We start from the raw sequence: 14269 nt of genomic DNA, 5'->3' as shown, positions 1-14269 counted from the left end.
CTGCTGATGCAGGGGGAAAGGAGTTAACCCTTTCAAGTTCTGGGTCAAAGGAGCACTAAGGTATTGAGCCAGCTGCTTCGATGCAATGGTAAGGTTTTAACGTGGCTACCAATACTTAGAATGAATCTGAAAGTCAGACTTGAGCTGAGGTTCAGGCCAGCGAGGACAGAGGGAAAAGCCTGGGAGAAGCAGGGCTTAAAAGATAGCAAAGAGTCAGGGAAAACTGTAGAGATAAAAGTGAAGTGCATGGAAGCCAGTGATGTGGGCTAAAAGGCTTATTTCCTAATGTAGTCGAGGGCAGAGGATGAAGTCTGTGTAACTGCATGTGTGTGAAAGCAGCCTGACTTTGTGAGGAAATCATGCCAAGAATACTCACAGCTGAGATAAGTTGACATGAGTTTTTCCCACAGGCCAAATTTGGGTGCAGAGATGAGTCCTCTTCGATCTACAGTCTTCTTCACCTGTAAAACACCAGTTCACTTCAAGCACGGTCCTGCTGATACCTGGAGTTCCTGGGCACTATGTCCATACTTCTCTCCAGCAATTACATTGAGGTAGCAAAAGAGATGACTTAACAAAGACAAGCCTCAAGCCAGCCAGGTGTAATACCATAGACACTAAAAAAGCTACAGCTCCAAGAACCTATAAGCAATGCTAGATGTGTGCAATACTTCATAGAGGAAAAGGTCTCCTTCTGTCCTTATTCTCCTTCCTTATTATTCAGCTTGGAGTTAGAAGCTTAATATTCAAATACACTTAATGAATTTAATTAAAACTATTGTTCTGTCCTAACTCCAAAACAAATTCATACTTGGTGCCCTTAGTAAATCTTCTCCTTAGATTGCTGTGTCTTGCAGAGTAACCACTAGTTTGGGAGAAGCTAACTTGAGCTAACAGAGATGTTGGTTTTGGCTCTGCTGAGCACCCAGAGCTCCTGCTGATGGCAAGAGAAATGTCACAATTCTAGCATGTTGCAAAAGCTCCATTAAAAATTAATTCACTGTCATCTCCAGTTTCCTGGCGCCAGCATATTCCCAAATGGGCTTTATTTCAAATCCTTTGTGCAGACTGGGCTGGCTGATCGATAAAACACAGCTTGTCCCTAAATGACAGCCATTCAAACACTCTTGGCACACACAGGCAGGAAGGGTGACAGGAGGGATGCTGTGGTGCAAGGGTGACCTCCTCTTCTTGACTCCTTTTCACAGCCTCCTGTGCTGCTGTGTGGAATCCTGGAGTATGAACAGTATAAACCCCCAAAATTTCTCCCTCAGCTAATTTCAAAGCCTATTTACCCAACAGGATACACAAGGATTATGAAGTGCATTGCAGGGCATGTTTGATTAGTTTAGTCCTTACACAGTTCAGTGCAACTGTCAGAATAAATGACTTCTTTAGGGAGAGAGGGGAAAAGACACACATTTGGTTAATCACCGATATTACAGCAGTAGTAATTCCAAAGATTAAATATGCGCAGCACAGACCAGCAAACCAGGAAAGACCTTTTAACATTAACAATTTCCTTGCAAAGAGTAAGATTTTGAATAAACCCCCTACTTTTGTTCTTCAGCACAGCCTAATCCTAGTAACCCGAGTTCACATCTGAAACTCACTTGCAGCTCTTATTGTTGAATTGCTGTTATTACACACCCTGTTGCTGAAAATCATAACTGCAAATGTCATTGCAAGTGGCAGGGATACTGCAAACAGAAGTGCTGAGATTTCACTGATGTCAGCTTTCTTGCCAAGTGCTTAATATTGCTGCCTGTCAGCCACAATCAACAGCAAAGTTGTACTGTGTGTGCTAAGTACTAGGTGAAAATTCCATTCCTGGGGAGATTTCTGCTCCCCTTTTGTTCTTAAAGTGGGTTTAGGGTTTGAGAGGCTGGAAAGGGCTGTTGCGCACTCTGTGTCATTCTTAGAAGGGGGAGAAAGCTATTCAAAGGGAATGACATTTGCCTAGTAACAGGATACAAAAGGCAGGCAGAAGATCCATGGCCTGTTCCCTCATCTGCTGAAATTACTCTTTTACTGGATCTCGGGCAATTATTTGCTCAGGACACATTTTTAAGGAAATCAAGTGCCTGAAGATGTGCAGAGCAGCTCCTGTAGTCCAGAAGAGCATTTGGACATCTGATACCTCCTAGTTCTTATCTGAATTCCTGTATGGTTTTAAAAAGCCTTCAGGGTTTCAGTATCTTGTGTCACGTCTGTATCCTTTCAACAGCCTAAATGTTTTTCCACAACTCTGAATTTTCCAATGGTTGCAAATCTCTCCCATTCAAAACTAGATTTTCGGTGACTGGGGAAGGTGTTGAAAGCAAAATGCTTTGAAATACTAAGTTATAAGAGCATTTTTCAACCTGGCCTCAGAAGCATAATTTCAAAGGAGCTAAGTGTCTACTATTTTGACTTCTAGTAAGAGTGCGAATGCTCTGCACTTCTGACAACCAGTCCCTTCTGCCTTAGCTCCTTCCTCTGTGTAACAAGGAAACAGTTGGCCACCTCAGGACAGTGTTTGGAGGTCTGTGTTAGGTATCTTTCCTTACAAAGCACTGTTTTACAGGTCCTTGCAATGAAGCTTTTCAACCTGCTCATCCGGAATGAATGGACAGGAAAAGTGGGCAGGATTGTCTACAGCTGGGGACAGACAGTGACTCTGAGGCCACCAGCTTTGGCTATTGAGGGGGTAAAGCTGTTCCATTTGCACAGACAGCTTGGTCAGAGGGTCAGTAAAGCGTCCTCAGTGTTTCAAGCTGACTGTCTAAATAAAATATCTGTGGGGCATTATTTGCTGGTATTGTTTTGGATGGGTAGAAGGGCAGGATGGGTGCTGGAAGGGCCAGACCTGGAGTAAATTGGTATTTATGCTTCCTGAGGATTTTAAAGAGATGCACTCTCCTCCTTGGTTCTTACAGCAGATACAGTGAGAGACATGTGGATCACAGCTGTCTTGTTCTACCTGCTCCTGGTGTACCCAAGCTGCTCTGACCTAATGCACTGGACATACAAAGGTAATGAAAAATGAGGCTGGTTTGGGTTCTCTACTGCTTACTTAAGACACTCCCATCCTTTTTGTGCTGCAGAAGCAACACTCAGCTCGAGTCTCTTTCCATTAGTGAAAGATCTCCACAGAGCACCTAATTTATTCCACTTTATTGATGCCTGTGTGTCTTGAAAGTGATTCTCTTCAATGTCACCCCTTTTTACTCCTTTGTGTGTCTAGGACACATTGTCAGAGTTGGCAGACCAAGGAGGTTCAAACAATGTGGGAAACCTTCACATGTGTTTAAATAAAAGCTGCCCTTTGGATGATCTGGGAAGGAAAGGCTTTAAATACTGCCTACTTATTGTTTTATTGTCGTATCCCATACAGTGCAGATCACTAAGAAGTGCTTATTTATGTATTTATATTCTTTGTGAAATTTTATCTGATTTTCTTCCATAAGGGGGTTGTTTGCAGAGCTCATTGAAATAAATCACAGTCCTTTTATGATCTTCGGTGGGCTGGGAATCAAGATAAAGCAAAGGATATTGTTGAATAGATGAGATACTGCAATTAAGATACCGCACTAAGCTGTTTGCAGAAGTTCTCTCTGGCTGTCTGCATCTCCTAAGTAGCCCATATTTAATCAATGTCAGGAAACAAACACCTGCAAGCTGACATTGCTTCAATGACATAAAAAGGATTAACAAATAGTAACAACTCCTCAGGTATGGCTGTAATTATAACTGAAAATTAGGAAGGTGAGGAAGTAGCTTCGAATCATTTTCCTTTTTATAATAAGCATCTCTCCTTCCAACCCATCTCTGCAGGATTTGAAGTCTGTGAGTTCCACAATCACGCAAGGATTATTCCTTAGGTGTAGCTCTGTTTGTCTCAGACAGACATGACTGACATTAATCAATATGTCTCAGTTCTGGGCTGAGGAAGACAAGGTTTCCTTACTGGTTGTCAGTTACAGCCATGACAGAGATGGCATCAACATTTCTACTTCAAGTCCTAAATATAGCACTATGGAAAGGGCAAATAGCCCTGAAGGGTTCAAGCAGTTGCTCAGTTTCAACAGCACCCAGTCCTCTGCAGGAAAGATTCACATGAGGGCTAAGAGGCTTTGAGCCATCGGAAAAAGGGTACCATCCAGCACACCAGATCTCCTACACATTTGTTTCTGACCTCTGTGACCTGAGGAGGTTTTTAGTATTAAACACTTGCAGAGATGATGAGCATGTGCAGGTGAAGCTATGGCCTTTAATGCTTAGTCCCATGTCAAAGGTCTGTGTCTGAGCTAGTGACACTGAGCAGCAAAAGGAGTTGCTATTAACACTTGGCATGACCTTTAGGGGCTATTAGGCCTTGGAGCTGAAGTGGCATCAAGAGCTCAGAGCAATCAACTGAATCTTGACATTGGGACACCCAGGTCATGTTCCACACCAGGATCTGTTTATCCTGGAATGCACTAGATACACTAAGTGAAGCACTTACTATTTGTTGTGTGTAAAAAGGGGAACCCAGGAAGAGGTACAGCTCTGCACTCAGTAGAGAGGTGTGTTTTGTTAATGAAAACTCTCCCAAGACATCAAAGCCACCCCAGACCAATCCTATCCCAGAAAACATACAAAAGATTCAATTTATTCAAACCTGAAAGGGTTTGAATTTCTTTATATGCTTCTTTTATTAGTTCTCTGTAGTTAAACATAGCAAATTTGCTGCCACTTCCTGACCCTATGCAGACTTTCCACCTATAGCCCTGGTCCTATTCACTCTTGCATAGGTTAAGAACCTGATTCCACACCTTTGGCAGTTGAGACCCATTTAGATCTCCGTTTCTGTATAAACACTGGGGGCAGTTCAGTCCCCAGTGATCAGTAAGCTATTACTGCAATGCAGGTTTCTTATTTTGCATCACAGCTGTCCTGCAGACAGAATAATGTATATTTTCACTCTAGGGAAGGCACAGCAACCTTTTATTGCTGCAGCTCCTGGTGTTATAATAATTAGATTGACATGCCCTGCTGGCAAATGAGAGTCTTTCGACTCCTGAGCTAACAACAGTTCTCACCATGTCCTAATAACCTGGTTTGCTTCTCCTCCACACAGAAGGAGAGCTGGATGAAGAGCACTGGGGAAAGCACTTTGCAGACTGTGCTGGCAAGCGCCAATCTCCAGTTGACATCCAGAGGAAGAAAGTGAGGTACAACCCCCAGCTGCTGCAGCTGGAGCTGAGTGGCTACGATGGGCCTTTGCAGGGGGATTTCACCATGACCAACAATGGTCACTCTGGTAAGACTGGGAGGATCCTTGCCATTATTCCCATTAAAAAGAGGAGCTGGTCGAAAGGTCATTGCTGGCAAAGGAACAGCCTGAAACAGAAATCAGGGCACACAGCTCAAGGAGTTCAGTTGGTCCTGCAGCAGCTTGAGCTGTCAGTCACCTTTCTGTTGGAAAGAGAAGCTCCAAAGCACCAAGAAGTTAGTGCTGCCTGTCCCCTTCAGCCCCATTTTGCCCCCTGAGCCATGGCTTTGTACATGCATGGACCACTGTACATGCAGCATCCAGGTACATCCCATGCACTGTTTCCATGACAGTGGATGATGCTGGCAGCCAACAGCTCAGGGTACAGGTCAGCAGCAGCAAAGCAGAGGCCTTATGTCTTTGAAATGGAGATGTCTTCAATGGTAGGTCTGAAAACTTACCCCTTTTATCCAAACCTCTTTGTTAGCAACCTGATCAGTTCAGGTTTGCATCACACCATTTTGAGTCCTGCAGTGCATTTGATGGGAGAAAGCACGTACCTTCCTGCTGGGACAGCTAATAGAAGAGATGCCTGCACTTGACAGCTTTCCACCTTTAAGCTATAAAGTAGACAGAGGTGTATCCTCTGGAGGTTTCACCTGGCAGTCCCAGCACACACAGGATATGGGAATAGTTCCTGTGTTTTCATCTCAGCACTCTGTCCTAACTAGAACACAGTCACAAACTTTTTATGGCCAGCCAGTGTCACCAGGTTGAAATGGGGTGGAAGGAGCCAGCTTTGCCATAGCAGTAGGCAGTATTTTCTTCCCTAGCTCAGCAGATGTCCTGGGAGGATGTCAGGCTCGTGACAGTGCTGATTATTCATTTCAGCTGATTGAAATGCTATTCACACACAATGCCCTTTTTTTTTCCTGAACTCACCTTACTTTGCTTTACGTCTCACTTCATTCTGCTCTCTTAGTTCTGCTGTTTTCCCCAGTCATACAGGAAAGCTCCTCAGAAACACATCTATAAACCAGAGAAATAAAAACCCAGTTATTTTTCTGCAAGATATTTTCTCTGTTAGACATCATAAAGGGATAAAAGGCAGCTAGAGCATTACAGACTGACCCTTCCATTCAGTGGAGTACAAGACTGCAGGACTATAGCAGCGAGTGGTATTTGGGGCATACTGACTCCTCTCTGCATTTAGAAAATGCACCTTTTGCAATAATAAGAAATGATAGGACTGGAGAACCATAGTTCAGTGGCAGGTTTGCATCTGAGCTTTGGGTAGATATAGGTCACACAAAGTACAACACAGAGGAGAAACCCTCCCTTATAGTCAGAGAACTGGTATTTCAGGTCTTGGGAAGAAATGCTGAAGCACAGCATGGGTTAAAAGCCTTGCCTTTGGCCACACAGTCTCAGGACAAGGTTTATAAATTAAGAGGTCCTGGATTCCCCTGCTGCAGTCCGTAATTCATTGCCTAAATAATTCATCAGCTGCTGCTGTTGGGATAATGCTTTTGGACTACAGATGAGCAATGAGAGAATTTTCTGATAGCTGCAGTGGGGAGAGAATGAGTGTTTCTGGGAAGGTGTTTGGAACACAAAGCTGGTAGCTCCTTAATCCCACACGACAGCCTTTTCTTCCTCTCTGTAACAGTGACAGAGAGAAATATGGTGTGAGGGCAGGGAAATGAAGTGATGAGACACGTACCGCCTTCAGAGGAAGACTGTGGTGATTGCCTTCCTTAAAACCTTAACTCCTCTTTGTTGCCTACACAAGCTCAACGTTCAGTTAAAGCTCTCATGTCAGCATTACCACCCTGACTGCCTACAAATGAATTCCTGCAGGTGTAGCTTTCAGATCTGTTTGAACGTGTCTGTTTTCCTATGCTTTTGTTAACATCAAAACAATGGTTTTCCCATGCAGGGCATATTAGTAAAGCACAAAGGCACATAATGGTGCTTTATTCACAGCTCCTGTGAAGTCAGGCAGGGTTTTCTTACTGGCATCAGTGAGGTGGGACACGGTAGCAATATCTCTCAGGGAAAATATTCCACTGGGCCACAGCAGAAACCATTCAGCAGATCTGAAAGGACAGGAGATGGATTTATCAGCAGGACTCTCTTTACAAGCTCCGAGAAGCTGAAGATTAACTATTCCACCTAAGAAACCAGCTACACTTTCTCTCTGGTTTCATAATTACCAAGCCAAATCCCACCTGATAAAGCCTAGTTGAGAGGGCTGTTACCTGCCTTCACGCTTTCAGCAAATATTTGCTTTAAATATCTTACAGAAGACTTCAGCTTGTCATAAACTCAGAACACAATTCCCTGGCTGTGTTTCGTAGAAAGTAGAAACCAGAGTGAGGTACTTGAGGCAAATAACCCTAATTCTGGAAGGCAGTCAGCAGGGATCTTGTGTAAAAAGGTAGATTTCCCCATGCACACACTCTAGGCTCTTTAGGATACTACAAGGAAATATGTTTTCATCTTCTCTGTCTGGAAACAGTTTACAAACAAAAGAAGCTTCTCCCTAACAGAATCTGTGACTAATGAATCATATAGTGTGCCACATTTTGCAAGGATAGTTGCTATTTTTTATAGCATGCTGTGGGCTTTCATCAGGATGAGCAATTCCCATTTTCCCTCCTAGGTTTGGCATATTTATTAACATAATATACGATATGTGGCAGTATATTAGCAGGAAGACAAACGGTTCATAGTCTCTTTGTGAACACTCCTTGGCAAGGAGAAGCAAAGAGATTTGTCTCTACAAATCCTTTAAGCATTAACATAGCCTTTTCAAACTTACAGAGCTCTGGCCCAGTATGCCTCTTCCTAGAAGATGGAGATTCCACAATACTGGAAATGATGATGGCAGGTTAGAGGAGGCCAGTCACTTTGTTGATTTCTATCCCCCTTTTCTTCCTTGGAAATAAAGCAGTTAAATCTGTGCAGAACCCTGCAAGATGTGATGCACTGTGTGAGAGATGAGCATTAAAGCACTTTTAATGCCCAATTAAAAACCCTTAGCTGCTCAGCTAGGAAGGATTGCAGACACAGCTAGTGCCCAGTCATCTTTGTGCCTGGTGTGGTCTTTGTGGTGCACAAGCCTGAAGTCAGGAAAGATTTTATGCACACTTAGCTATAAGCTTCAGTGGTTTTCCTTGTATACTGGAGTTAGTTCCCTGAACATACCTAGTCCTGCTTATTTCAGGAGAGTTATTGGCAGAAAGCACTGGGCACTGGAAGCATAACTACAAGAATGGGCATGGCTGCACCCATTGCTGTCTCCAATCCTGTTTTTTCAGTTCAGATTGATTTGCCACCCACCATGCACATCTCCCGAGGGCTCCCAGGCCTCTACACAGCTGTACAGATGCATCTGCACTGGGGTGGCCTGGACCTGGAGACCAGCGGCTCTGAGCACACCATAGACGGGATGAGATACTTCGCAGAGGTACCTGTGAATGCAGTGAGCTGGAGGGAGGGGGCATTGCAGCTCTGCCAGTTGGGAAACTGGAAGCTGCAGCCCACAAAGGCTGCACAAGCAGTGCAGAGGCAAGTGGGAGGAACAGGGCTCTCACCAGTACAGGTGGTTGGTGCAATGCAACAGCTCAGCCTGACGGTGCTGCTGTAAGAGACTAATAAAACCATAGCACTAATGTCCTTCAAGTCTAGAGTTGTTCCCCCACATTCACCACAAACCTATTAAACTAAAGGTCTACTTGGCTGTGCTGCAACGGAAAAGCAGCAGGCATTGGGATTGGTGACTCTCCCTTCAGTCTTCTAAGCACCTTTTAAGTGTCCTTTAAAGCACCAAGGAAACCATTTGCTGACCCTGTCTCTCTTCTGACAGCTGCACATTGTCCATTACAACTCAGCTGACTACTTGAGCTTTGAAGAAGCCAAAGACAAGCCAAATGGCCTGGCTGTGCTTGCCTTCCTGTACGCGGTAGGTTTGATGCCCAGGCTGCTGAGCAAGGCCAGTCTGTGACCCCTGTTCATACTGTAATCACAGCCCAGGCACAAACAGCCTGTACTAGGTCTGCACACCTATCGCCTAAGAGATGATATCTGCCACCAGCTTGAGGAAGTTGTGCTTTAGGAGGACTATTCTTTCCTTGCGCTATCTGGGGTTCACACAATACCAGCCAATACAACCTGGGAGCCCCAGATAAATTTGTCCCATAATAAGTACACATGGAATATCAGGTGTGGCAGCAGGGTTTTCCCTGCTGCACTTTAAGACCTTGCTCTGAGTTGCAAATGGGAACACTTCATTTTGTTTAGAAGTGGTGAAAAAGGATCCTTGCAGTTCACCATTCTACCAAGATCTACGTAACTTTTCATACCAAGATGTCTGAGACAGTATTTGTTCTCTTTGTCTTCCAATTCCTCAATTAGTCCCCCAAGCTGATTAACAGTATTGAAGGACAGGCAGGTCACTAACCTGTTCAAGTTGCTATGCTGTGTTTAGGATGGACACTTTGAGAATACCTACTACACTGAATTCATTTCCAAACTGGCAAAAATCAGGTTTGCAGGTAAGACCTGGGAATGCTTTTCTCCATCCTTGCTATTCTCAAAGCCTGTACATGTGTACTGGGTCTGGGGACATTTTGCAGCTTCTTTGCTTGTGGTTACATTGCCATGCACCCTCAGCCATGCATAACTTCACACTGTGCCTGCCCATGTAGCTTAAACATCAGCCCACACAGCAGAGTGGTGTGGGAGATGCTTAAGGCAGCAATAAACATCCTCCTGGTAGGTCTACACATCACACTGCAGTACTGTCAAATAACAGCTTTCTATGATCCTTCAGTCTGCAAGCCCAGATAGCAAATGCTCTGCTGCATTAAGATGCCCTGATGCACTAACACACTTTGCTTCCTGGGAGGACTAACAGCTACTGGCAGAGCTCTGAGGTGCAGTTGCCCACCACCTCCAGCACCCCACATACGTCTGAATGACAAATAGATCCATTGAAAGAACCATTTATTTCCCTCTTTCATCCACTTCTGCCAACAGTCTAATACACCAGAGCTCTGGGTAGAGTGATTTGCCAGCCCCAGCTCTAACACTGCTTTCTCCTTTCTCTTTGATCCCCATTAGCTGTTAATATTCCCCCTCTGTTTCCTTTTGAGGTCAATCGACAAAGCTCATTTCTCTGGACATCCAAGCCATGCTGCCAGAAAACCTCTCACACTTCTACAGGTACCAGGGCTCACTGACAACCCCACCTTGCTCTGAGAGTGTGATCTGGACCATCTTTCATTCTCCAATTCTCCTGTCACACACACAGGTAAGTGATGGCTGTTTACCAGACAGAGCAGCTTCTCTTTCCTCCATGTCTCCTTTTCATCCAAGTTTCCTCTTCTGTCCTCTGATAACTTGGGGAACAGCCTGACAGAGGAGCTAATAAGGCACTTCTCATACTGGGCTTTTGGGATAGACTCCTAAGCAACTGCTATTGCAGGTGGCTAGAATGACACTGTAATGCTACATCAGAGCAAGGGCCCATTTCTGTATAGCAGCAGTTTACCTGAGGTCTGGTGAGCAATAACAAAGCTCTCTGCTCAGTTAAGCTCAACCATATTAAAGCACTATAAAACGGAAGAGACCAGTCAGAATCAACAAGGCAAAAACTACTGGAAGAAAGTCTAACCCTTCCCCCAAAAAACATAAAAGAGCCATTCTTAACCTTAAAATAATTCTCAAATCATTGGCACGTTTTTAAAGAGCATTTTGGGCTTTTTCTTGTCTATACTTACACCGTGCAGCTAGATTGGATCATTCCAGGTGCAGCCTGTCATGAGCTTTGGCTGTGTGATAGGAGAGGGTTCATCCAGGCTCCAGTGGAGGCATTGCACAGGAGCACTGGGCAGTAACCCCACTTCTCCCAGTAGTTTAATACCATCACATGGCAGGATCCCCTTCTCTCTGCCTGCCTTGTCAGGACAAAGGCTTTAAGAGGGAAAAAACCAACACAAGTCAAATAAGCTTACTGTTGAGTTGCAGAGTGGTTCATCCTCCTTAATGAAAGAGAAGCATCAGAAACATTTTCTTCTAGGAGAATAACAAAATAAATGGAGATTACAGTAGTGGAGAGTCACAGCGTGTTCTCATTTGAAAAAGAAACATTCTTTTTGGCAGGAGAAAGGCAAATAGGCACTTGTGAGAACACAGTATCCTACAGAACAGCAGCAAAATCTCCATCCATGCATAGCATCAGGCAGGTGTAAAATATTTCCTTCAGGCAAAATACCTTTACCACGAATTAACTGGCAAGAGCCCTCATGTTCTGTTCCTTTCCCTTGCTAATACTAACCAAGAGACCCTGTGGGCTCCCCTATAACAGATTGCTAGGTTTAATCCTGAGCACTGCCCTTCTGGGTAAAACCATTGTCCCCATTGCCCTCCTTGATAAGCCTGTGCTGCTCACAGATTAGCCTCCTGGAGAACACCTTGCTGGACTGGCAGAACAGGACACTGCGCAACGACTACCGGCACACTCAGCCCCTCCATGGGCGTGTGGTGGAGGCCTCCTTCAGAGCCAAAGCCACCCAAGGTAAAGAGACTCAAGGGGGGCAGGACTCACACGTTACCTGGGCAGGGGCAAGAAACCAGTGTGGAGGGAGTTAACCTGCAAATCACTTAAGCTAGGCATGCTGGAGCTCACCTTTCCCAGGAGTAGCAGCACCCCTGCAGAGCAGGCGGAGATGGTCCAGTGCCTCTTTGCCCCCTGCCAACACGTCTTGCTTCTAATGGTGCAGTGGTGGCTGTAGGTTGTGTGCCAGCCCTTTGTTTTGACCACAGAAGTATCACACAGATCTCCCAAGATAAGTGGTGCTAAATGGCATACTAGGTTCAGGCGTGTCTGCACCCAGGTGGGTGAGGTACCCTAACCACCACAGAAACAGCCTGGGTATGACTGGTTAACCAGGCACCATATAGAGGTGGGACACTGCATTCTGAAACAAAGGGTTTCCCCAAACTAGTAAGCAGAAAATCTCCCATGTGCAGGTCCTGGTCTTCTGTAAATTCAGCTGTCTGATTGCTCTAGAACAATGCCATCCAGAAGAATTCGACCTCAGGCTGGAACAAATCCAGATGCAGCTCCAAGACATGAAGAGAGAGTTGCTGAATGGAGTGAGCCACGTAGGTGAGAAACACACATCTATTCTTGAGCCCAGCTTACCTTGCAAGGATGAAGAACCCATACTCTCCTGTCCTTGATGGCCTAAATCATTAACAGGTTTGGTCCTGGTATGTGCAGGTAGAATTTTGTCCCATGCCTAGGCCTGCTGATGGGAATTCTTCAGTGACAGCCTCATTAAGGCTAGCCCTAATCCAGCTACTGCCACAGTAACTGCAGCTTTCTCCTGCACCATTTAAGCACATTTTTACAAACAGTGAAGAATTTAAGCTGACAGTTCCCCTGGGATAAATAATCATCATCTCTATTTTACACAAGATTAGAAAAAGGGAAGAAGGGGGAAAGAAAAAGAAGTTATTTCCCTAAGTAGCTGGGTGAGGGAGCTAAGCTTTTCATCATTTCAAGCCCATTCCATGTTGGCATGACACACACCAGTAACCGTGGCTCAAGACAGCTAAGGCTGCCAGTTCCTACGGGTGGATTCTTCAGGATTGGGGCTTATTTATAGGCACAGCAGGAAATATAACAGCTGGCTTTTGGGTTATTTCAGGTATTAAATCCAGCACTTTTCCATCTTTCTACTTCCCCGTGGAAAACATTGAGAGTTTTGTGAACGTTCATCCCCTCCATGATATGTCTCTCCAAGCCTTCACCTTATGCTTCTGGACCAAAGCCCAGCATGCTGGCAGCCAGACTGTTCTTTCCTACTCCACACAAGAAAGGGATAATGAGCTAGTGCTGACTGTGGGCACAGATGTGGGATTGTGGATAGGAGGCCATTTCATCAGCTTCCCCCTGTACCACAAGGCACAAGATTGGCTGCACTACTGCGTGGCATGGGCTTCCTGGTCTGGAACAGCAAGTTTATGGCTCAATGGAGCAGCTGGTACAGCAAAGAGTATCCAGAAGGGGTATGTGAGCCAGGCTGGAGGGACACTTGTCCTTGGGAAAGATAGAGACACTCTTCTTGGGACATTCTCCAATGGTTTTGCAGGGTGGATGACCCACGTGAACCTGTGGAGCCAAGTTCTCAGTCCTCTAGATATTCGGGCACTTGCACTGTGCAAACCAGGACACATGAAGGGAGACATCATAGCATGGGGAGAAACCCCCATGACCCTCTTGGGGGGGGTAGTTCTGGAGCCTGACACCAGCTGTCAGTGACCCCAATTTGGTTTTTTTTCCTTTTTTATTAAGGCAGCACAAAAATCCAAAGTGCTTGCTGAGGAAACATTAAAACTTAGATGATTTGTTTGTTTCTCCTTCTACTTTGCATAGGCTCACTATGCACCTGCTGGTGTTCCAGCTTGTTGTTCCAAGAGGTCAAAGCCTCCAGCAGTGGGATAGAGACAGAGAACAGACAGAACATGGCACCTTGCATTGTCACATCCCTGCCAGGAGTTTGATTGAGGTCCCCCATACACAGATCTTCCTACATGCCAAAGAGCTGCTCTCTTGGGCCAAAGGAGCCACTTTCTCAAATAAAGTTTCTCTCATCCTTCACCCAGTCTCAGTTTCTCAGAATCTTCCCTGCACGCATCCTTCCTTCCCATTTCTCACCATCAAATCACCACCCTTTCCCCTTCAGACATCACGCCGGAAAGGGCAAGTAAAGCCCTTGGAGGACAGAATGTGGCTCCTGCAGTCAGTGAGCTTTGGTCAGTGGCATCCCTTCTTTTCTGTAAATGGAAACAGCTTCTTCAGCATGAATACATCACAAGCTTGAGGGCAGGTATAAACCCCATTTTCTAAGTGAATCATGTGAAGGACTCTCCGACACCACCACAAAATCCATGCCGGGCTGTTCAACAGTTCTGCTCTTTTTAAAACAGAGGGCAGCAATGCCACATAACAGTTAATTT

General features: G+C 45.1%; 1 protein-coding gene across 1 annotated transcript; it reads left to right on the top strand.

Annotated features, from left to right (window-relative positions):
- The first annotated feature begins 2935 nt into the window (after positions 1 to 2935).
- On the top strand, positions 2936 to 12550 carry CA6 (carbonic anhydrase VI). The gene is made up of 9 exons (XM_010016990.1): positions 2936 to 3014; positions 5102 to 5284; positions 8560 to 8708; positions 9108 to 9203; positions 9729 to 9795; positions 10396 to 10553; positions 11696 to 11819; positions 12315 to 12413; positions 12528 to 12550. Exons 1-9 carry the CDS (start codon positions 2936 to 2938, stop codon positions 12548 to 12550), a joined length of 978 nt encoding a protein of 325 aa, XP_010015292.1.
- The last annotated feature ends 1719 nt before the right edge of the window (positions 12551 to 14269 follow it).

The sequence above is a fragment of the Nestor notabilis genome, unplaced genomic scaffold (assembly GCF_000696875.1).
Source record: "Nestor notabilis isolate BGI_N333 unplaced genomic scaffold, ASM69687v1 scaffold23656, whole genome shotgun sequence".
Lineage (NCBI taxonomy): Eukaryota > Metazoa > Chordata > Aves > Psittaciformes > Psittacidae > Nestor > Nestor notabilis.
This window is presented reverse-complemented; position numbering and strand designations above follow the sequence as displayed.